General features: G+C 41.6%; 1 protein-coding gene across 1 annotated transcript; it reads left to right on the top strand.

Moving 5' to 3' along the window:
- The first annotated feature begins 522 nt into the window (after nt 1-522).
- On the top strand, nt 523-1,086 carry LOC145802331 (uncharacterized). Its single transcript, XM_082895046.1, has one exon. It carries the CDS (start codon nt 523-525, stop codon nt 1,084-1,086), a length of 564 nt encoding a protein of 187 aa, XP_082751172.1.
- Nucleotides 1,087-22,226: the final 21,140 nt, after the last annotated feature.

Raw genomic sequence — 22,226 nt, 5'->3', positions numbered from 1 at the left:
GATAGTTGGTGGCCTCCCACCTAAAACAGTGTTTTTCGCCACCAAAGGCAGACCGACCATTCATAGCCACGGCTAGCGATCACTGATGCTGGGCCGGGCTTTGATGCCCTCCCCTGTTTTTTAGTTCAAACTCAGCTCAGGGTGGAAAAGGGCCTAAAAATGGGACTTAGAGGGTTCAAACAAGGTTACTGTTAAAGATTTTAGGTTATTTCGAGAGCCTGACTGAATCCGAATCGCTGCGAATTCAAAGCACATGATTCAACTTTCATCATCAAGTGTATCAAACCAAACACCTAAGTCTTATGGGTTGTCAAAATGGGGTATCTACACTCCAATTCTTACTATTCCCTTAGGTACCAAAGGTTTTGTAATATTTAGTGATGCATCTTATAAGGGTTTGGGTTGTGTCTTAATGTAGAATGGCAAGGTGATTGCATATGCCTCTCAACAGTTGAGGCTACACGAGAAGAACTACCCTACACACGACCTAGAGCTTGTTGCAGTTGTGTTTACATTAAAAATATGGCGTCACTATTTGTATGGGCCAAATGTGAAGTGTATATAGATCATAAGAGCTTGAAATACTTTTTCACACAAAAGGAGTTGAACTTGCATCAAAGGCGATGGCTTGAATTAATCAAAGACTATGATTTGCAAATCCACTATCATTTGGGCAAAGCCAATATTGTGGTAGATGCACTTAGCAGAAAGAATGTGGAGAATCTTGCCTATTTACTCACTAATCAGAGAGAGTTGCTACTGGAGTTTGAAAAACTCGAAATTGAGGTGGTGCCTTTTGAACAAGATAGCTTGATAGCAACAATGTCTGCACAGCCTGCCATTATCGAAGAAATCAAGCAAAAGCAAATGAACAATGATCTTTTGAAGAAGATTTGTGATGAACTTGATACCAAGCCCAAACTGGGATTCATGATTGAAGATTTTGTGTTGAAATTTCAAAGGAGATTGTGTATTCCAAATGATGTAGATTTAAAAAGAAAAATTTTGGAGGAAGCCCACAAGTCAGTGTTTGCTATGCACCCAAGAAACACCAAAATGTACCAAGAATTGAAGTTAGTGTATTGATGGCCCAACATGAAAAGAGAGATTACTGACTTCAACTCTAAATGCTTACAATGCCAACAAGTAAAACTGGAGCATCAGAAACTGGCCGGTTTGCTTCAGTCTCTTCCTATCCTGGAATGGAAATGGAAACATATCACCATGGACTTCATTGTTGGCCTACCTCGAACACCTAGATATATGGACTCTATTTGCGTTAGAGTTGATAGACTAACTAAGTCTGCTCATTTTCTTGTTGTAAAGACTTCATTTACTGCATATAGACTTGCTACTATCTACATTGATGAAATTATTTGACTGCATGGGGTTCTAGTGTCTATTATATCAGATAGAGATTCTAAATTTGTTTCTAGATTTTGGCATAGTCTACAGGATGCAATGGGAATAGAATTGAGATTTAGTATAGCATTTTATCCACAAACTGATAGGCAAACTGAGAGGACTATTCAGACCTTAGAAGACATGTTTCGTATATGTGTTTTGGATTTTCAGGGCTGTTGGGAAACGTATTTGCCATTGGCTGAGTTTGCTTATAACAACAGTTTTTACGCTAGCATCGATATCGCACCATATGAGGCACTATATGGCAAAAAGTGTAGATTGCCAATTTGTTGAACAGAGGTTGGTGATAGGGCTATTTATGGAATCGAACTTGTGCAAGAAACGACCGAGAAGATTAAAATCATTCAGGAAAGACTCAAAACTGCACAAAGCCGACAGAAAAGCTATATGGATCAACGAAGACAAGACTTGGAGTATGAAATGGGGGATCGCATATTTATCAAAGTAACACCAATGAAAGGGCAGTCAAGATTTGGCAAAAAGGGAAAATAGACTCCTCGATACATTGGGTCGTTTCAAATTCCCGAGAGATTGGGTCCTGTTGATTACCGTGTTGTTTTGCCACTGGGAATGGAACAAGTGCATAATGTTTTCCATGTATCCATGCTTCGTGGGTATCTTAGAGATCCATTCCATGTGATTGATCACCACTAGATTACTTTAAACGAGAATATGATATATAAAGAATGGCCTGTGCAAACCATTGATCGGCAAGTGAAGCAATTGAGAAACAAAACTATCCCTATGGTGAAAGTCAAGTGGAAAGAACATTATGGGAACGAGGCCACTTGGGAGAAACAGGAAGAGATGCAGCAACGATATCCGCATTTGTTTCCATCAGAAGGTAACTTAAGTTTGAAGGACAAAACTTTCTAAGGAGGAGAGACTGTGACAACCCCGGTCTCCGAACTATTATATTATATTGTTTCAATAAGCTTAATTGCATGATTTTGTGTTTAATTGTGTGATTACGTGCTTAATTTTGTAGTTATTTGTTATTACATGGAATATCTGTTCGAATTGGTAACTTAGAGATAGAAATTGAGAGCCTAGACAGCTTCACAAACTGAAATTGAATAGCTTAATAGACTAATTAGAATATTTAGAATTTTATGGCAACTTTAATTAAAAATTGATTTGGATTAAAATATTTAGAATAAACTGGTTGAATTAATTAGAATTGAACCCAATTAGTTGGTATTAATCAACCTTGATTGTTCTAAACTAATCTATACCTATATATAACCTAAGTAAGTCATGACCTCATATGATATACAACTCTTGGCTGAGAATTGAGAGAGAAAGAAGGAGAGCTCAACACTTTAGAGAGAGAAAGAAGAGATTTGTAGAGAATTACTAGAGATTTGATGAATTAAGCTAGGCCAACACTTGTATTCATCACTAGGTATGAAATCTATCTTTAATTCTTGGAAATATTGCATGGAGAAGTTTCATTCAACTAGTTCTAGCACTCATTTGCATGTAATTAAGAGATATGTGTTAGATTTCCAAGAATTGGGTGGAAAAGAGTTGAATTGTATACATGCATATGCATTTTGAGTTAGAATCCATGAAATTCTTACATGCATGGCATTTTTGCAACTTAACTTGAGGGTTTTTCCATGTTTTCATACTTATCGTGTGGGTTAATCAAGTTTTGGAAAGATATAAGAATATACAAATTCAATGTGATACATGCATGGTTCTTAATATAGGATTTCAAGCTTTGGGTTGTCAAATGGATCATGATTTTGAGTAAATGATTTCAAATTGGGAGTGTTTTCAAGTTATATAATGATTTTCCATGTTTTTGTGCTAGAAATACAAGTTTTGGAGCTTTGAATATCATTTTTGAACTTCAAACGTCAAACTACAAAACCCAGATTATGACTATCACTCTCGAGTGAAGAAATGCTCGCTCGAGCAGAAAATTCACGCTCATAGTATTTTTACAAAGACTTGCATCATGCTCGAGCGAGAAAACCTATACTCGAGCGGACCTTGTTTTATGTTACTCTTCGCTAGAGCGACAAAACCCATGCCCAAGCATATAAATCACACGACCAGTACTTTTGCAGAGTTTACAGACCACTAGAGCGACCGAAGTTGTGCTCAAGCGACCACCCTTATTTTTGAACCCTTACTCAAGCAAAGTAAGTTGCACTCAAGCGAGGACCCTACTTTCAGCAAATTTCAACTAACTCTTCTATGTGCATAATTGCATTCTTATGTCATTTCTAGCATACTTAAGCACCTAATGGACTCATAGAACCATAGAATGAGTTAGAGACACATGAGAGGAATTGAATTAAAATGAAATGGTGCTTCAATTGTGCTTTTGTTATGTGTTTTGTTTAGGTGGACGTCCGAGGTTTAGTGACAACACACACCACTGTGAGTAGTAACTTTATAAAGATATGTTCAAGTAACACTTATTTTAAAATTGCTATTGTTCTTGAATTCAATATACGATCAATTGAATAATTTAATAGAATGTTATTTTCTATCGATGAATGAAGTTCACTTTTGAACCTGTATTATGGCGTCCATTGACTATGGGCCCTCGCCTGGGGGTAACAATACCATGGCTATTGGATTAATCGAAACACATAGATCTCTTGTTTGACCCTTCGTGGCCCATTGGTTTGACCTTTTGTAGTCCATTGGATTGACCCTTCGTGGTCCATTGGTTTGACCCTTCATAGTCCATTGTTATTGGAATATTATCGCCTCATAGATGTGCCACTTAATTTAATATTGAAAGATATCGATAATGAATTTATTGGTTAATGAGAATTGATTATTGGGATCTGGTTTGGCAATGTTATCGAACTTCATTCATATGACCTCTTTATTTTGTTATTGCTCACTAGGCCTTGGCTCACTAATTATTTATATATATATGTGTGTGTGTGTGTAGGTGGGCAAGCTAAACATCAGAGTTAAGAAAGCCTCGAGTCTACCTGAGTCAGCCTTTTAAGGAACTTCCAGGCGAAGTAAACCAAGATCAGTGGAGCCATGCTAGTTAAACCCCTTTTTGTTTGTTCAATGGTTTTGTATTTATGTATAATTGGGGTTTTGTATAACTATAAGACATGAATGATTGTACAAATGTGATGAATGTACTATTGGAGCAAATCTTTGCTTATTATACGAAGCTCTTTTCATATAAGCACTACTCAATGGATAAATGTTATGTTATATTATACGTCCGCTAAGCCCTATACTTTATATTAAATGGATTATTTGTATACAGGGGTGGGTTTGGGTCCTGACACGAGTGAACCTCAGCCATAAACTATGTTGACCTAATTTCCATTCTTGGGATACGTAGGCAACTTCATCCTGAAGTTCGATCTCAACCATATCCATCTTTTTCATCTCAACCCAATAACCTTGCCCAATTCACGTCGTCAGCTTCGCATCAATCCATGAGCTACACTGGCTGCTATGCATATCATATACTTGCGTTGGGTTAGAAAGAACTAGATTGAATCAACAAGTGAAGAAATTTCCAATACTTGAACTTATCAATAGAATCTCTAACTTGAGCAAAAAAGGATTTGAAAATAAGTTTTAAAGGGAACATAAGTAATACTAGGGGCACTATGAATGATCAGTTACCTTGAGTCTTTTTCTGCTTTTGGGTCAGTTGTGAGTTCTGTTGTGTCGTGCCTGGTGTTTTTCTCAGTATGCGCTCTTTATCGAGTCACCATAACGTGTTTGTCGTTCAAAAGCACTCTTCATCGAGTCATCACAATATGTTTGTCACTCAAAAACACTCTTCATCGAGTCACCATAGTGTGTCTATCGCTCAAAGTTCAACAGAGTGGCATGGTCAAAATTCCATACACGAGTGTTCACTCCAAACTCAAAAAAAAGTCCATGTATGGAATTCATAAACAAACTGAGAGTGCCCATACAAGGGGCATCACGTATCCGTCACTACTTTGGAGGAAACTGAAATAACATGTTGGAACATAAGAGAAGCATGAGTTTGATTGGTTGGTAACTGTTCCAGGATCTGATGATCCCCATCACACATGCCAGCATAGTGTTAAAAAAGGTGGCCAATGACTGGACATTAGGGACAATTTTCAATACATTTGATCGAGCCATCAATTGAACAAGGGGCATGAGCCCAACCTTCTCAACATTTTCCTCAGTCTGCTCAAAGCCACTTGTTGGGCACTTTTCCCTGGATTAGGGTAGCTCACCCCCATGATGATTCTGATATGATTCAGCTTTCGAAAGTTGTCTTTGACCATTTCAAAACTCTTGGGATTGCCATCTTCCCTCTAATTAATACATGTGTTTTGGATTATGCGTTCATGCTCATACACTCTGGTTTATTTGAATTGCCTATTGGGTTGTTCTTACTCTTGATTTTGTTTTGTACTTAACAGAGTTTCATCAAGTTACCTTCCACAATGTTTTTCAGTTACATTTTCAGTAAGTTGTGGCAAGTTTCCTTACACTCATTTTATAAGGTACATGATGCACTGTCTTATGCACTTGCATCACACTGTTTTGTGCATTCGTTTTCCATAGAACTATTTTGTGCACCTTTCACAGCACTGTCTTGTGCATTTACTTACCTCGCACTGTTTTGTGCACCCTGGATCGCATTGTGTTGTGCAACTTGCATCTCACCGTTCTACGCATTTCACTTGCATCGCACTATTCTATGCACCCACATAGCACTGTCTTGTGCACTCGTATCGCACTGTTTTACGCATTCATCGTGTATCGTACTGTTTTGTGCACCTTGCATCGCACTATTTTGTACATTCACCCTGCATTGTACTGTTTTGTGCATTCAAATTGCATTGTACGATCTTGTGCACCTTGCATCGCATTATCTTGTGCACATATATCGCACTGTCTTGTACAACTTGCATTGCACTGTTTTGTGCATTCATCACATCGCACTATTTTATGCACCTGCATCGCACTGTTTTGTGCATTCATCGCATCACACTGTTTTGTGCACTCTTACTCGCACTGTCTTGTGCATTTACATAGCACTGTTTTGTGCATTCATTTATGTCACACTGTCTTGTGCACTCACCAAGTCTAGGAGACCTTAAATCCTCTAAAGGTGCAATTATTTTGGTGCTTGTTGTGCCCAAACAACTTCAAGCGATCTGGTATAGCCACCCAACTGTGTTTGTAGTGAGTTCCCAGGAGATCAACTGAGATAGTGGAAACTAGAGTTCGAATGGTGATGCCTAGAACGCAAAGGTTTGGAATTTCTGAGATTAAAGTCTGGTTTGAATACCCAGGGGTGTATCCTCAGCTTCAAATATGTATAGCAGCCCCATAGGTTAAGGTAGCTTGTATGCGCCTCAAGTCTGGATATTGAACCAACCTAGTTTGTCACCCTGTTGGAGAATAGAAAAAGTTAGAAACATAGCCATGGAGTAGTACCCATGGTTTGGAAGCACGTGAAGATGAACCAAGAAGAAGAGGAAGATCCCCAGCAGCATAAGGTGAGACCTCGCCAATTACCCCTGTAAGGTACTCTCTAAGGCACTACTTCCTAGCTGTTACATCATATCCATTATTATCTATTACAGTGCATACAACATCTGTCGCACGCATCTACTGCATTATCCATTACATCTATTACATCATACCATTTTATAGTCTGCATCATTTCCATGTTGAGCTTAGTTTGGCACGTGATTATATCTTTCCCGCGTTAAAGCATAGCTCTATATGTGTACGCACCTATTCAGCAAGAATTATGGTCTAAGGGTTCCAGCACCTTTTCTGTGTTAGATGTGATTTGGTTTGTGTCCATGCCTTTTCTAGGTAAGATGTAGTTCGGCTTGCGCCCCTTATTCACTGTATCTATTGCATCTATTGCATCGTGCTTTATCTTGTTGCATTCAGCATTTAAGATCATTATCTTTTCCCAACAGATCATTCCTCACTTATATCATACCACCCAATTACGTGTACCCTTTCGGTGAAATGCATAGTTCTGCATGTGTTCGCGCCTATTCTGCAAGAATTGTGGTCTAAGGGTTTTGACACCTTTTCTATGTTAAGCGTAGTTTGATTTGCATCTCCATTCCTTTGTGATATTTGTGTAAAAAACACTGCTCGTGGTTTAGATTGTTGCATTGCGTTGAATCTCATCTTCATAATTTTCAAGCAGTATGCTCGTTTGTGTTCTCAACTGTTGCATCACATTATACATCATTTTGCATTCTGCCCTTCAACTACGCTGGTTTGATTCCTTGTAAAGGGATATGTAGGCAACCTTCAAGTTCAACCAATTGCATCTGCATTTTGTTTGTTTGCCCAAGTCTTACGGCCTAGTCAAAATGGGTCATCTTCGGGCTTTGACATTCACTCACGTTATTCCATGACTTCGAGCTCAGTCAAAGAGGGGCAACTATAGACACCTCATTTTTGACTACCCTTAAGACTTGGGTGCCTCAGGTTGAACACTCAATGATGAAATGTTACGCTGTGCAATTGTTCGAATTTTCAGCAAAAGGCTTCCATTTTTGAGCTTATAATCCCAACCTTACACCCCATTTTGACCAAAACTATTTTAGACCTTAAAACCCACTTTTTCAAAATATTTTTCCAAATGCTTCTACGATGTTCTAAGGCTCGCATTTCGTTTAAAATATTGCACTTTTCGGTAAATCGAGCAAGGACAAAGTGAAAATAAATAGAAGGGAGGTGAACTCTTCGAGAAATATTTAAAAACATCTTATTTATAGGTTTGGAGTTGAAGGAAATAGGAGGGGATGGAAGAAAACTAGTTTAGAAAAATGTTGAGTATCCAACCTTTAAGAAAGAAATGAGCAACCTTCACTAAATTAGGCATATCTCTTTGTACGCTTAGAATTTAGATGTGAGGCCACCACCATTGAAAAGTAGACTTCTGGGCTTCAATTCAGACATAAGAAACACCTAAAAACAAGTCCAAATGAGGGAGATATGCCCATTTGAAGTTGGGGCTTGAAAGCAGTTGTTTCGGACTACCCTGCCACTTTTTGTGGCCTGCCGTACAAGTCCTTGGCCGGCCTGCCAAGTGTCCCGGTAGGCAGATATTTACAGTGAGTTGTCCCCCTCATATGCATGCCTTACACCAACTATCTCTATACAGATATTTCCGACAAGAGAAGCTATTTTTCTATATACAAGCCCATCCCTCGTAATTTTAGGTTAAAAAAAATTACCAAAGCTCAAATTCTTGAAAGTCTCTCTCTCTCTCTCTCTCTCTCTCTCTCTCTCTCTCTCTCTCTCTATCTTATAACACACATACTCTACCCAAACACTTCCTAAACCAAATATTTGAGGCTCCTTGTTAAGATTCTTGAGCTAAAATTTCAGCTCTTGAGGGTGATTACTTGTAGGTTTGTGAATCAAAGAGTTACTCCTCTTCAAGAGGTATAACTTTAGCCATCCTTACAGTACTTCTTCCTACTCTTTTCTTGCTAATTTCGTACTATTTTTACACTATTTTTATGAGCTGAAACTTGTGACTTGAAGCTATTAAAGGTGGAGGGGTTAACCACCCTTCTTTGAACCTTGTTCTCCAAGCTTTTGTCCTTGTGTTTCCCACCTATTTTCCAACTTTTTACCATTGTTTTCCAGAGTTTTTCAGAGGCTAAAAATGTGGTTTTGAAGTCCCAAAAGTGTAGGGGTTAGCCACCCTTCCTTAGGCTTGCTTACTAGCTTCATTTCTCTATTATTTTAATTCACTTTTTCTAGCTTTTTCATACTAACTCCAGCACTATTTTTGTGAGTTTTAGGACTGTTTTAGTGTATTTACTTCATTCATGTTTTGTATAGTAAGCTTGTAGTATTGTAGTTCTCATAGGTTTGGTGATTTAGGCCTTAGACACGAACCTATTTGAGTCGATAACTTTTATTTTATGTTTTTCATACATGTGTTCACACTTGCAATAACCATCTCTGCACTCTCCCTCCTTTCTTGATTTTGTTTGTTTGAGAGTTGTTTCAAACGAGTGTTGTTTAAGGCATGCGAAAGAGATCGTTCCATGCTTAATGGTTTAATCTCTTCGGAGGTTCATTACCAAGGCATTACATCTCTCTCATGCCAAGAACAACTTCTTGTTTGACACTTATCTTCATTTAGTGGACATAACTCTCATTTTTGGACTAAAATGATTAAAGAATGGAAAGGTAATTAAAAGGACTAATAAAGTTGGACTAAAAGAAGCAAGAGAATAAAATTAAGTCGGGTTCAATCGGACGTTAATTGAACCTATTGAGTCTTGAGTCATTTCATATTCTCTAGTGATGGCAATGGCTCAAGAATCAATGTCTACCACCTCCCTTGAGGTAATTCCATGATAAGGATGAGGTTTTATTGATCTTTCATTGTCATTTATTGAGACTTTGTCCTATCGATTCTTTGATCATCTGTAATGAGTTTGCCTCAATTGATGATTTGCGAATCAGGCCTATCCCTTCCTTAATCAATCTCATAATAGGGAGAGGCAGAAAGGACAAACATCCCCTGAAAATACTCTGTTTTTGCTCTATTTCCATTCTATTGCAGCAGGGCAGTACCAAAAAATAGTGGCCGACCGGCCACCTTTCCTATCCGTCCAACCACTTTCCTTGGCCGGCCAGCCACCTCATTTTAGACCAGCAGTGCCAATTTCATGGCAGAACAGAGCAGAGGCTGGGGAGAAAACAGTTTGATTTTTTTACTACAAAATATAACAGTTTTGACAGCAAAACAGAGAAGTTTTGGGGCGAAAATTCATGTTTCATGCATGTGCAATTCTTCGTTATCCGTGGCTCATGCAATTAATGCTAAGAGTAGTATGTTGTACTTAAATTAGTAGTTCATCGAAAATTTGTAATAGCTAGTTCATTAATTGGTTAGCTCAATTCTAATTTGTACCAATTAGATAGTGTAGTTAATTCATCTATTTGTTTTATAATAGTTTGCTTAATTAGGACATTTATTCGGAGCCTCCTGCATAAGGGCAAATATGTAATCATGTGTGTATGTCTTCCAACCTCCATTTCTTTCTCCATTTTTATTTACTTGCTTATAATGGTAGCATCATGTTTTACACTTTCATGTCATTGCCATGACTTATATCCATGTTTGCACGCATAAGGTTCGGCTCATCATACTAATCAAATGTCAATTTCAACTTCCTTAATCGAATTCGTGCTTTTATCGCATGCCTTGAATTGATTCACGTGCCATACTAGTAGCCGAGCCTATTAAGCGCATGTTGTATGCGTTGCATTAGTCATGTTGCATTGCTTAGGATCATGCATTTTTCTACTCATTTTTGTTTTCTTTGGCTTACTTTAGAGTACTAGGTGAGCGATTTTGCTTTAGCATATTGCATACGTGCGATTGTTGCCATATCAAGCATGTTCACCATGAGGATAAGTACTTATTTGCTATATCTCTTGAATGCCTGTGGATGGAGGCTTTTCGCTTAAGTTAGGATGATTTGATAAAATGTACATATGAGATCACTTTTTCAAGTGGTATACATTCAAAACACTTTTCAAACAAACATGAAATCAAAGTATTCCAAAGTGGGCGAATTAGTCTATACTTGTGTACGTCACTTAGTAAAAATAGCATAATAATCAGAACAAGAGCATATAATGTAAATAAAAATCACATCATGATTAGTAGAGGCTGATCTTCGATCCGGTGAGTAGGGTGCTCAATTCATAACCTTCCCCTCTCATACCTAAGTTCTCGAGCCAAGACATTTTGGTGATGACGGACAAATGGCATTCCGGCACGAGTCACGGGTTTCCTAAATTTTTCAAAAAAATATTTAGGTGGCGACTCTGAAATTTGGCAAAATGGTCTATTTTTGGCATTTTCGATTAAAAATTGATTTTTCAAAAGATTTGTCGAATTTGGACTGTTTTTTGTTTTTTCTGTTTCACATTGCACTTGTGAAATCAGATTCAAAACTACGGGAGTCTGAACAGTAGGGCTATCGTATCCGAAGAGACTAAACCCCTCCGAGCAGCATGAAAAACCAACTACAACCGTCGAAGTGGCCGACAGTCAAGGTGATCGATCGTTGAGGTGGCCGATCGTCAAAGGTGACCAACCGTTGAGGTTGTCGACTGTCAAGGTGACCAAAAGTTGAGGTGGTCGACTGTCAGTGAAGGTGGGCAACCGTTGAGGCGGTCACCTGTCAAGGTGGCCGACTATTAGTGAAAGTGGGCAACCGTTGAGGCGATCGAGTGTCGAGGTAGCCAACCATCTGTGAAGGTGGGCAACCATCGAGGTATCCAACCGTCAAGGTGACTGACCGTTGAGGTGGCCGACCGAGAAGGAGGACTTGATGGCTTTGGTGGTGCATGGGGCTTAAAGTGCAGAAATGCACTTGATGATGTGAAGTAAAACAAACGGGGGGAGAAGAAAGAGTGTTAGTGGTAATGAAGAGTAATCTCGTCCATACACGTGGGGTGGTCTAGCCCGCTGATAGAGATTTTGTACCGTTGGCGAAAAGTAAAGGGGTTTTATAGTGGGGGATATCGAAAAGGTAGGGGCTTTAACCTGTTTTTTGGTTTTCAAACTGGCAAATTTTAACCGCAATCCTTGGAATATAGGCAAACCCTGGGCATTTGGGCTTATGCGATTTTTGTACTTGATTGCAAAAAATCAATTCATTCCAGACTTCACTTCATTCATCTTGCTCAATTCTCCTCTCTTTTACTTTGCGAACTTCCTCGCCCCCGCAACCGAATCCATTTACAAGAACATATGGGAAATGGAGCAAGACAAAGCTCCGGCCATGGCATTTGATGTGTTGGGAGAGGATGACAGAGTGGCTCTAGCAGAAAAGTACAAAGTAGAGAGGATGGTGGAAAAAATAGTAGAACAACCATCCTGACCCATTCCATCGACGATGATTTCGGCCACACAGCCAATTAGCCAAGTGGCACTGGACCACTAGCACACCAAGGCATACAAATCTACTTTAACAGCTGAGGATCTAGAGAGGGCGTCTGATGCAAGGCCGATGGAGTTTATGCTATATGAAGAGGTGCTCAGTGGGGGCGATCAGTAGGGGCCTAAGATTGCCACTCCCACAGCTGGTGGTCGGCATGCTGAACAATTTAGTGGTGGCTCCAAGTCAACTAATACCGAATGTGTAGAAGATTATGTTCACCTGTGCGATCTCGTGGCCACGGGCAACCAAGGGGGAGATGATGTCAGTGGACGAATTTTTTTCATGCTACAAAGCCTCAGGCCAACAGGAGACATAGGTGACCCTACAAGCAGTAGTGGGGAAAGGACTGGTGGCAAGGCTGCCCTCATTTGTGAAGGGTTGGCAAACAAAATGGTTTTATATATCAGCGAATGGTGCGAGGGGAGCATGTACGATTTGGAAGATCTCCACCAAGTCATTGGAGCCAAAGTTGGATGTAGCAACAGAGAGAAGAGTGAGGAAAGTAAAGGAGTGGCGAGAGAAAGAGGGACTAAGATGGGATAACCTCACTAAGCCCTCAGCCTTGTTTAACCTGAACCTAGGATCTAAGCCTACCAAGGCAAATCTCGCTCCTGAAGAGGTGGAGGCAAGGAGAAAGGCCCAAGAGGTAGAGGACAGGCGCATCCTGGCGATGACAGAGAAGTATAAAGAGAAAGAGTTGGGCCTAGCACCTAAGCCAGTCACGAAGAGGTGAGGTCTATCTGCCCGCAGCCCAAACCCCTGGAAGAAAAGGACTTCAGAAGTTTTGTGCCTTTGCAAGCGCCAGTTGATCCATTAAAGGAGAAGAGTATGAGGGATGTGGAGTTTGTGTTGAAGAAAAAGAGGAAAGATGCTTCCGAGGACGGTGAATAAGGGCCCATATTGAAGAAAGCTAAGGAGGTGGTAGTGGAGTTGGCATAAGAAGTTGATAGGGGAAGACAGGCGTGGAAGGGGCGCAGAGGGAGACATGGCTGACCCCCAAATCGCTGAGATGGTGGACTTGATAGAGGAACAATAAGGAGAACAAACTATTGAGCGATCAGCAAATCTACCCCCAAGGTAGGAGATGGGTGGGGTGATTGGTGAGCAAGTGGGTAACATCCTCCTAACTAAGGAGGCCAGAGCAAGAGAATTGGAGGCAGGGGAAGAGCGAGCGAGTGAACTAGAGACAAACGCCACCTGGGGGACAATGGGAACCGCCACTCGCCACCTAAACGCAGTGGTCGGCCGCTCAATGGCAGATGGAGGTGAGCCCTCTATGGTGCTGCGTGAGGCCAGGATTGGTACGAACCGCTTGTTGGGGGTCATCGAGGATGCAACAATACGAGATGTCTCACGATTTGCAGAGGCCGACCTCATGAGACGATTCTGCTCAGTGCAGATGAAGGCGCTAACCCTGGCGACTGCCCTGCTAGGCAAGGGAGTGGGGGCAAAGATAGAGGTGGAGCCGCTCAAGGCTAAGTTGGAAGAGGTGCCTAGGAGGTCTAGGCACAACTGCGAAATGTTAGGGTGGAGACCGCAGGCTGGAGGAAGGCAGCACGAAGCGCCTGTGCGAAGGGTCTCGTATACGCCTAGAAGGGAAAAAAGATGGAAGTATTGGTAGTGGTGCAGAGTTGTATGGTTGAGCGTTCCAGAATGAATTAGGCTGAGGTTGTTACCGAACTGGAAGACGTCATGACTGAGCTCGAAGTTACACACCAAAGGGTGATTTCGTTGGAATTTGGAGTGGCGAACAAGCAGAAGAAGACTGGCGAGGCCTAGCAAGCCTGCACCACTGCCAGTGAAAGGCTAGATGAGGCCCTCACCAATAATGAAGAGTTACATGATCTGGCCTTGAAGGAGAAGGAGAAGGAGGAGGAAGACGCACGGGTTGTAGAATTGAAGAGGGCGCTTGCTGCTGAGAAGAAGGCCATGGAGAAGAAGAATGGTAGATCCACAGAACTGGCCAAGACCTTGACGTCAAAGAGAGCGGCCTATCCTAACCTGTATGGCAAGCTGTGAAACAACATAAACAGTCAACAGAATTCCAAATAGCCATAAATGTTGTTGTAGCCACAAATCTGGCCAGAGGGGAAGGAGGTGAGGTTGGGCCCTCAAATGCAGCGACGACCGAACTAGTGGAGGGGCAAACCAAGGCGGAAATAATAGAAAACTTCTAACAATCTAATTATGTCAAGCATTTGCTGAGCATCTACTAGGATAGTGGGTGGGTAAACTTCCAGCAAAGAGTAAGAGAGACCTTTCCCGACATCGACTTCACCCTTATAAAGCCAAGAGAGGGAGACATTGCCCATACCCTACTGGACGAGGGTATTGAAAAAGAAGATATAGTGTCCAGTGAGGAGGACAGAGATGGGGGGGAGTTGAATTGTTGGGAGCATAGAATTATTTATTTTATTTCTTTCTCTTGTTTGTTTTGTTTTGATTTGCCCTTGTAAAAATGTACTAAAAATTGCAATTTGTAAGAAAATTTTAAGAAGTGTTCTTTTAAATATGTGTTAGAGTTGGCTAAAGCAATGTAAAAATTTTATCATTTGATTCTCCCTTAAGTCAAATTTGTGACTGGCCCCTATAGAAAATAAGGAAGTATTAAGACTAAACCGGTATAGAAAAGTTGGCTGAAATAATAACTGAAATAACAACTGAAGAACCTACAGATAGCGGAGATAAAATGGAACCAAAGACTGAACTAGTATCATAGAGGTCCTAAGTTAAGTTGAAAGAGTGACGACCAGTCTGGCTGAGCTCGTCATGCTCAGTCTGGCTGAGGCTTAGAGGGCTCAGTCTGGCTGGGCTCTTTATGCTCAGTCTGGTTGAGGCTTGGAGTGGCTCAGTCTGGCTGGGCTCTTCATGCTCAGTCTAGCTAAGGCTTTAGAGGGCTCAGTCTAGCTGGGCTCTTCATACTCAGTTTGGCTGAGGCTTTTCATGCTTAGTTTGGCTGAGGCTTACAATGTTTAACGCAATGTAACACTTACAAAATATACAACATAAATAACGGATACGCAGTCCTACCATTGTAAGCTATATATTGTATTGAAATGACAAAAACGAACAAGTGGTCCGAACATCAAAATAAACAACACGACAAGAGAGGACTCCATTTTACTGAAAATACCACTTCAAGTGCTCAACATTCCATGGATGAGGGAGGTCTCTGCCCTCCATATCTTACAGACAGTATGTGCCTGGACGCGGCCTAGATTTGACAATGTAAGGCCCTTCACACTTAGCTGCTAGCTTTCCCTTGGTTAGGTTTTTGGTGGCGACAATTGTTTCTCGTAGGACTAGGTCTCCTATAGTGAAGTCTCTAGACCTGACTCTGCGGTTATAGTGCTGTCTCATTCTTTGCTAATAGGAGGTGAGTTTTACCGCGGCTGCTTTTCGGATTTCTTCAATGAGGTTAAGGTCGGCCCTCCGTAGCTCTTAATTTAGCTCTGGGTTTAGGTGCATGACTCGACAGGTTGGCAAGCCAATCTCCTCCTGGATGACAGCTTCAGTACCATATGTTAAGCAAAAAGAGGTCTCCCTTGTCGAGGTTCACGCTGTCGTCCAATATGCCCAAAGTACATTTGGTAACTCTTCAGCCCAGAGACCTTTGGTTGTTTCTAGCTTGATCTTGATAATCTTTAACAGAGACCGGATGGTGACTTAGACTTGTCCGTTAGCTTGGGGGTGGCTTAGGGAAGAAAAACATGCCCTGATGTTGAGCTCCTCACATAATTTCCTGAACTTGGCATTGTCAAACTGTTTGCTGTTATCTAACACAATGGCTTAAGGAATTTCGAACCTGCATATGATGGATTTCCAGATGAATCTAGTGGTATTCCACTTGGTGGCAAGAGGTTTTGCTTCCACCCACTTAGTAAAGTAGTCGATGGCGACCACTAAAAACTTGACTTGGCCTCTGCCGGTCGGCAAGGGGCCTACCAGGTCGATTTCCCATTTGGCGAAGGGATAAGGACTACTAAGTGTGATTAGCTCTGTTGGAGAAGCGTAAGGTATGTTGGCGAAGTGTTGGCATCTGTCAAATTTAAGTACAAATTTGATGGCATCTTGGTTGAGCGTGGGCCAAAAGTAGCCCATGCGAAGGATCTTGTGAGCCAATGGCCGTCCCCTAGAGTGGTTGCCACAAACCCCTTCATTTATTTCTCTTATAACATAGGTGGCCTAGGTAGTATTTAAACACCTGAGGTATGGCCGTGAGAACCCTTGCTTATACAAGATGCCTTCAATGATAATGTAGTTGGCCGATCAAGCTTTGACATTGTCTGCCTCCTTCTTATCTCCTGGTAATATATTTTGCTCGAGAAATTGGTTAATGTCTTGTGCCCATGGGATATGTTCATTCTGAAGTAGGTGGATCTTTTACGGATCTGGTGAGATTGCTGGGTATGTTAAGTAGTCTATTCTAACTCCACAACTGAGATCTTATTGGTCTACCAAGGCTAATTGGGTTATTTCGTCGTCTGCCTGAGAATTCTTTGACCATGGGATGTGTTTGATATGAAACTATTGAAGAGACATGTGAGGGGTACGGCGATATCCTTGTACAATTTCATTTTTTTTTCTTTTGCGTCGAAATCCCCATTTATCTATCCAACGACCAGTTGCGAATCACTAAATACTTGAATGCGAACCACCCAAACGTGTTTCACCAACCTGAGATCTACTATCGAAGCTTCGTACTTTGCCTCATTATTACTAGCTGTGAATTAGAAGCGGAGGGCACACCAGAGATCTACCCCTTCTGGGGTGGTGAGGATTGGCCCAAAGGATTCCGATTGCTGCATAACTTTGTTCAAAGGTTGTTCTATGAGAACAGCTATCGAGTAGCCTTGAAAGTACGGTCGAAGGTGCCTTAAGGCAATGACTAGAGCGAGGGCTAATTTCTCCAATAGGGGATATTTCTATTTTTCCCCCTTGAGCGCGCGACTGATGTAGTAAACTGGGTGTTGGACTGAGCGTTCTTCTCTGATTAGGGCTGCACTGACCACTGTGTGGGAAACGGCCAAGTAGAGGAAGAGGGTTTCCTTTGGAAGTGCTTGAGAAAGGAGAGGTGGGTTACCCATGCATTGTTTCAGTTGTTAGAATGCCTCTTCACATTCGGCGTTCCAAACAAAAGCCTTCCTAAGCACCTTGAAGAATGGAAGGCACTTGTTGGTTACTCTTGAGATGAAATGGTTGAGAGGGGCTACTCTACCAGTGAGCTGTTGTACCTCCTTTACTGTTGTGGGAGGCTTTGATTTTCTCTATATTGGCTTCGATTCCCTTGTGGCTCACCATGAAACCTAAGAATTTGCCAGATTCAACACCAAAGGCACATTTCTCCAAGTTCAGCTTTATTTGGTACCTTCGCAAGGTCTGGAAGATTTCGTGTAGATCTAACAGGTGATTTGAAGCTAGCTTTCTTTTAATGAGCATATCATCAACGTAGACCTCAACATTCAGGCCGATCAGGTCTTTGAACATAGCGTTGACCAATCTTTAGTAGGTGACCCCCGCATTCTTTAGACCGAATGGCATCACGTGGTAGTGGTAAGTCTCCCTATCTATGATGAAAGATGTGTGTTCTTGGTTGGCTGCATGCAGTAGGATCTGATTATAGCCTAAAAACGCGTCGATGAAACTAAGCATCTGATGGCCCACCATCGCATCGACTAGAAGATCTATCCTGGGTAAGGGTAGCTATCCTTGGGGCAAGCACAGTTGAGGTCGGAGTAATCCACGCAGAGTCGCCATTTTCCATTGTTTTTATGAACCAAAACCACGTTGGATAACCACTTCAGATAGTCCACATTTTTAATAAACTTGGCTTTCAACAATTTATCCACTTCATCAGCGATGAGGTTGTTACGCTTTGGATGAAAAATACACTGCTTTTGGCGGATCGGTCAGAATTGGGGCTCAACACTAAGAGGGTGAGTGATGGTAGAGGGGTTGATGTTTGACATGTCTACATGGGTCTAGGCGAAGACATCTTTGTGTTCAGTGAGGAGAGCTATAAGGTTAACTTTGGCTTGCAGGCTTAGCTAGCTACCAATTTTAGCTGTCTTCGTTGGGTTCGAGGGGGAAATGGGTACTTCAACTAACTCCTCCACTAGCTCTCCCCGAATTAGCTCTTCTTGGTCTCTAACATCAAGGCCCTCAATGATCATAGCCTCCCTTATTTTAACTTCTTTTAATGAGACTACGTAACATTCTCTAGCTACCATCTACTCACCTCTCACAGTGCCGACCCCTTGGTCAGTTAGGAACTTCATGGCCAAAATGATATGTGGACGTCACGGCTTGGAGGGCGTTGAGAGCTATGCGCCCAAGTATAATATTGTAGGCGGAATAACAGTCAACAATGAGGAAAGTGAGAAGTTTGGTGGCCTGCCGTAGATGCTCTCCAGTGATGATTGGAAAGTCAATGGAGCCTGTGGAAGGCACCCGATCCCTAGTGAAGCCGACCAAAGGGGTTTGTAGGGGCAACAACTTTTCTTCCCCGACCTTAAGTTGTCTAAGGGTATTAAGGAAGATAATATGATGAACTACCATTATCGACAAGTACATGCCTGACTTTGTAGTTTGATAAGAAAGTAGAAATGACCAGAGGGTGGTCATGAGGGTAACGGATTCCTGTGCAGTCCGCATCTGTGAAGGTGATCGGCTCCAATCATTGTTTAGGCTGCTTGTGGGGTTGGTCAACCATCGCCACTTCTTTATCCGAATCTTGCCTGATCTTTCTAAGCTTAGCTCGTTGTGCTGACCGAGATAGTCCGCCACATGTGAGTCTACCCATAATGACCCTGATTTCTCCCAATAGGGGTACGGGTCCTCCTTGGGCTCGGGGTTGTTGTTGGGTCCTGTCATCATTCCACCTAGGTTGTTCGGGTTACCTAGGGGGAGTGTGCTTATCATTCAGCCTTGGGGGGTCAGCCCTGGCTCGTTGGTGGGAACGGGCTATGGTGAATTAGTTTAGGCACCCCTGACAAATCAGTTCCTCAACCTGGTCCTTAAGATTGACTCACTCTTAGATGTTATGGTTGTGGTCACGATGGAAACTACAGTACTTGGATTGGTCTCGTCGGACAGAAGGAGATCTTAATGGTTGGGTCCATTTGAGGTTGTAGTCATGTTGAATTTGGTTTAGCACTTGTTCCATGAGTGAGTTGAGAGGGGTGTATTGTTCGAACCAACCAGGTGGACGGGTAGGAGCCGATCGATTGGAACGTGGAGGTCGGTCAATATATTAAGGAGGTCAGTGAGTGTATTGTGTATGCTTGGGCTCGAATTTCTTTCTCTTTTTTTCTTTTTTTTTTTTGGATTTTGGGGGCTTAGATGTGGAATCTTGGCGAGCTGCTAAAGAGTCTTTGGCGTTCATGTATTTTTGGACTTTGGCGGGGAGGACGGCCATGGTGGTCGGACGATTTTTAAAAAGGGAAAAGAGGAAATCCGATGGACGCAAACCGACCATGAAGGATGTCAAAATGACCTTGTCGTCATTCTCTTCAACCTGTAGGGCCTCTGTATTGAAACGGGTGACAAAGCTGCACAGCGATTCCCCTTTCGTCTGTCGAATATTTATCAACTGAGTCGCCGAATATCGATGCCGTTGAGCACCAATGAAATGGCTTAAAAAGGATTCGCTGAGCTGGTGAAAGGAAGTGACAGAGTCTGGTTAAAGCTGACTAAACCAAAGTCGCGCCGACCCCTTCAATGTGACGGGGAAAGCGCGATACATGATTTCGTCTGGAAAGGTATAGAGGATCATGAGTGTCCTATACCCCTCCACGTGGTCGATCGGATTGGTTGTACCGTCAAATGTGTCAATCGACGGCATTTTGAACTTAGAGGGCAAAGGTTTGTCCCTGATAGAAACGGTAAAGAAGGAGTTGACAATGGAATAAGGTTTGCTCTGCATGTTTTTCATGACCCCTTGGAGCTGAAGCTTCATGGCTCGTAGTTCTTCGTCCCAAACGGGGAGTATTGTCTCCTCTAGCGTAAGGCGAAGGTTGAACGCTACTAGCTTCTCCCTCATGGATAGCAGCATAGTGTTGTGGAGGGTGATTGTGAAAGAATGGAGGTTCCTCTTGGTGAAACTGTTAGCCCAGAGGAGGGGCGTGCAGACCTTCAAAATTCGACGATTGAGCTTATGGGGCAAAGGGCGGGAACGACCCTTAGGGCACATTTGGGTGGAAAGGGTGATGATTGTAGGCTTGTTCCCGATTTGGGGAATTTCTTGTGGTGGTGGAGGAGGAGGGATAGGTAAGTCACGCTAGAGAAAAGCATTAATCATGGGCTTGTTCCGGGTTTGGGGGAATTTCTTATAGTGGTAGAGGAGGGATAGGTAAGTTACGCTAGAGCAAAGCATTAATCGGGGCTTGGTTTTGCTCGGCTAGTCAGTTGATACTGTCTGTGAGTTCTGCAAAATACGGAGGTGGGTTGTTTGGGTTGGAGGACTCAGCCTGAGGGTTACCAGCATTGTGTTGGGATGCCATGGATCTCATCGTGACCATCCATCCACTCTGACGTAGAAGATGGGTGATAGTGGAATTTCTTCCAATGACAATGAACACAACTGTCAACCAGAGGCTTCCCACAGACGGTGCCAACTGATGATGCAATATAGTCAATTGGGTATGGATCAGACTAATCCACGCGCTCTACGGGTCTGTTGGCTTTCGTCTTCTCGGAGCTTCCCTGCAAAAAGGTCCAATGAGAAGGTACCGACACTGGAGTGGTTCCTTCCCGTGGACTCTCCGACGGTTAAGTTAGACAGGAAGTGATCAGAAGAAGAATGAGTAGAGAAAATTGAGAGTCAAGAGAGAGAAAAAGAAGAAGAATAGAAGAGAGTATTACTTGTTGTTTTTAACGTTCTTCACAAGCTTCCTTATATCTTTTATTAATAATTTCCTTGTCCATTCAAACTGTCTGATTAGCCGAAAGTCTATGGTCTACCCACTATCGGTCATAGTAGTTTCACCATACCAGGGAACAAGAGGTCTTATTGCATTTAATGCCATGATAGCCTTATTTAATGCTTGATGCTTGGGCTTAATAACTCTGTAAGATCTTTGTCTGCCATGTGACTAACTTCCTGTCTAACAAGTGTCTAAATGCCATAGAGCCTCGACCAGTGCGAGCTCTTCAGTGGGCCTGCCGTTGAGCTTCTCTTACTAGGCTGTAACTAAATGACCATTTGAGCCACCCAAGACAGTTATGGATTGGACTTTCCTAAATCATGTGGGTGATGTCCATCAAGTTTAAAACCAAACGTAAAAAATCCTTTGATCCGGACTCCAAGAGGAGATTGAATGAAGAATTGTCTCCATTTATTAAAATTGAATTTTGTACATCTTTTATCTATTGTTTATTACATAACCTGAAATTTGTGTGTACGAAGACAATATTGGAGGAGCAAATGATTATGTCGCATTTGATGAATATTGAAGATACTTTTGAGACAATCATGGAGGAGCAAACCATTTTGGCTAATAGGATAATACTAAGAAATGGCATTGTTTCAATCATTCTTTTCTTTGATTTTCTTTTCTTTTTCTTTCTAGATTTTGGACTTGTGATTGAATACAAATCAGCAATAATTAATTCACTATTGATGTGAATATCTTTAATCAGATCCATGAATAATAGATTGTAGAATTATATAGCCCACTATCCATTTTACCAATAGAACATGAAAATCTCTCTTTAAGATTGTATAAAATAATAATAATAATAATAATAATAATAAATAAATAAATAAATGACTATTTTGTATGATTTGTTTTATTTTTATTTTTTAATAATTTTTCTATTTTTTAAAAATTTTGTAGCTTTTTCAACCAAATT

This window comes from Camellia sinensis, chromosome 1, assembly GCF_055761805.1.
Source record: "Camellia sinensis isolate YWXY chromosome 1, ASM5576180v1, whole genome shotgun sequence".
NCBI classification, from domain to species: Eukaryota; Viridiplantae; Streptophyta; class Magnoliopsida; order Ericales; family Theaceae; genus Camellia; species Camellia sinensis.
Note: the sequence above shows the minus strand (reverse complement) of the source record. Positions and strands in the feature narration are given on the sequence as shown.

Bases quoted from the DNA above. Each gene is read 5' to 3' on its own strand.
- LOC145802331 (XM_082895046.1), top strand. From the start codon at position 523: ATGGCGTCACTATTTGTATGGGCCAAATGTGAAGTGTATATAGATCAT.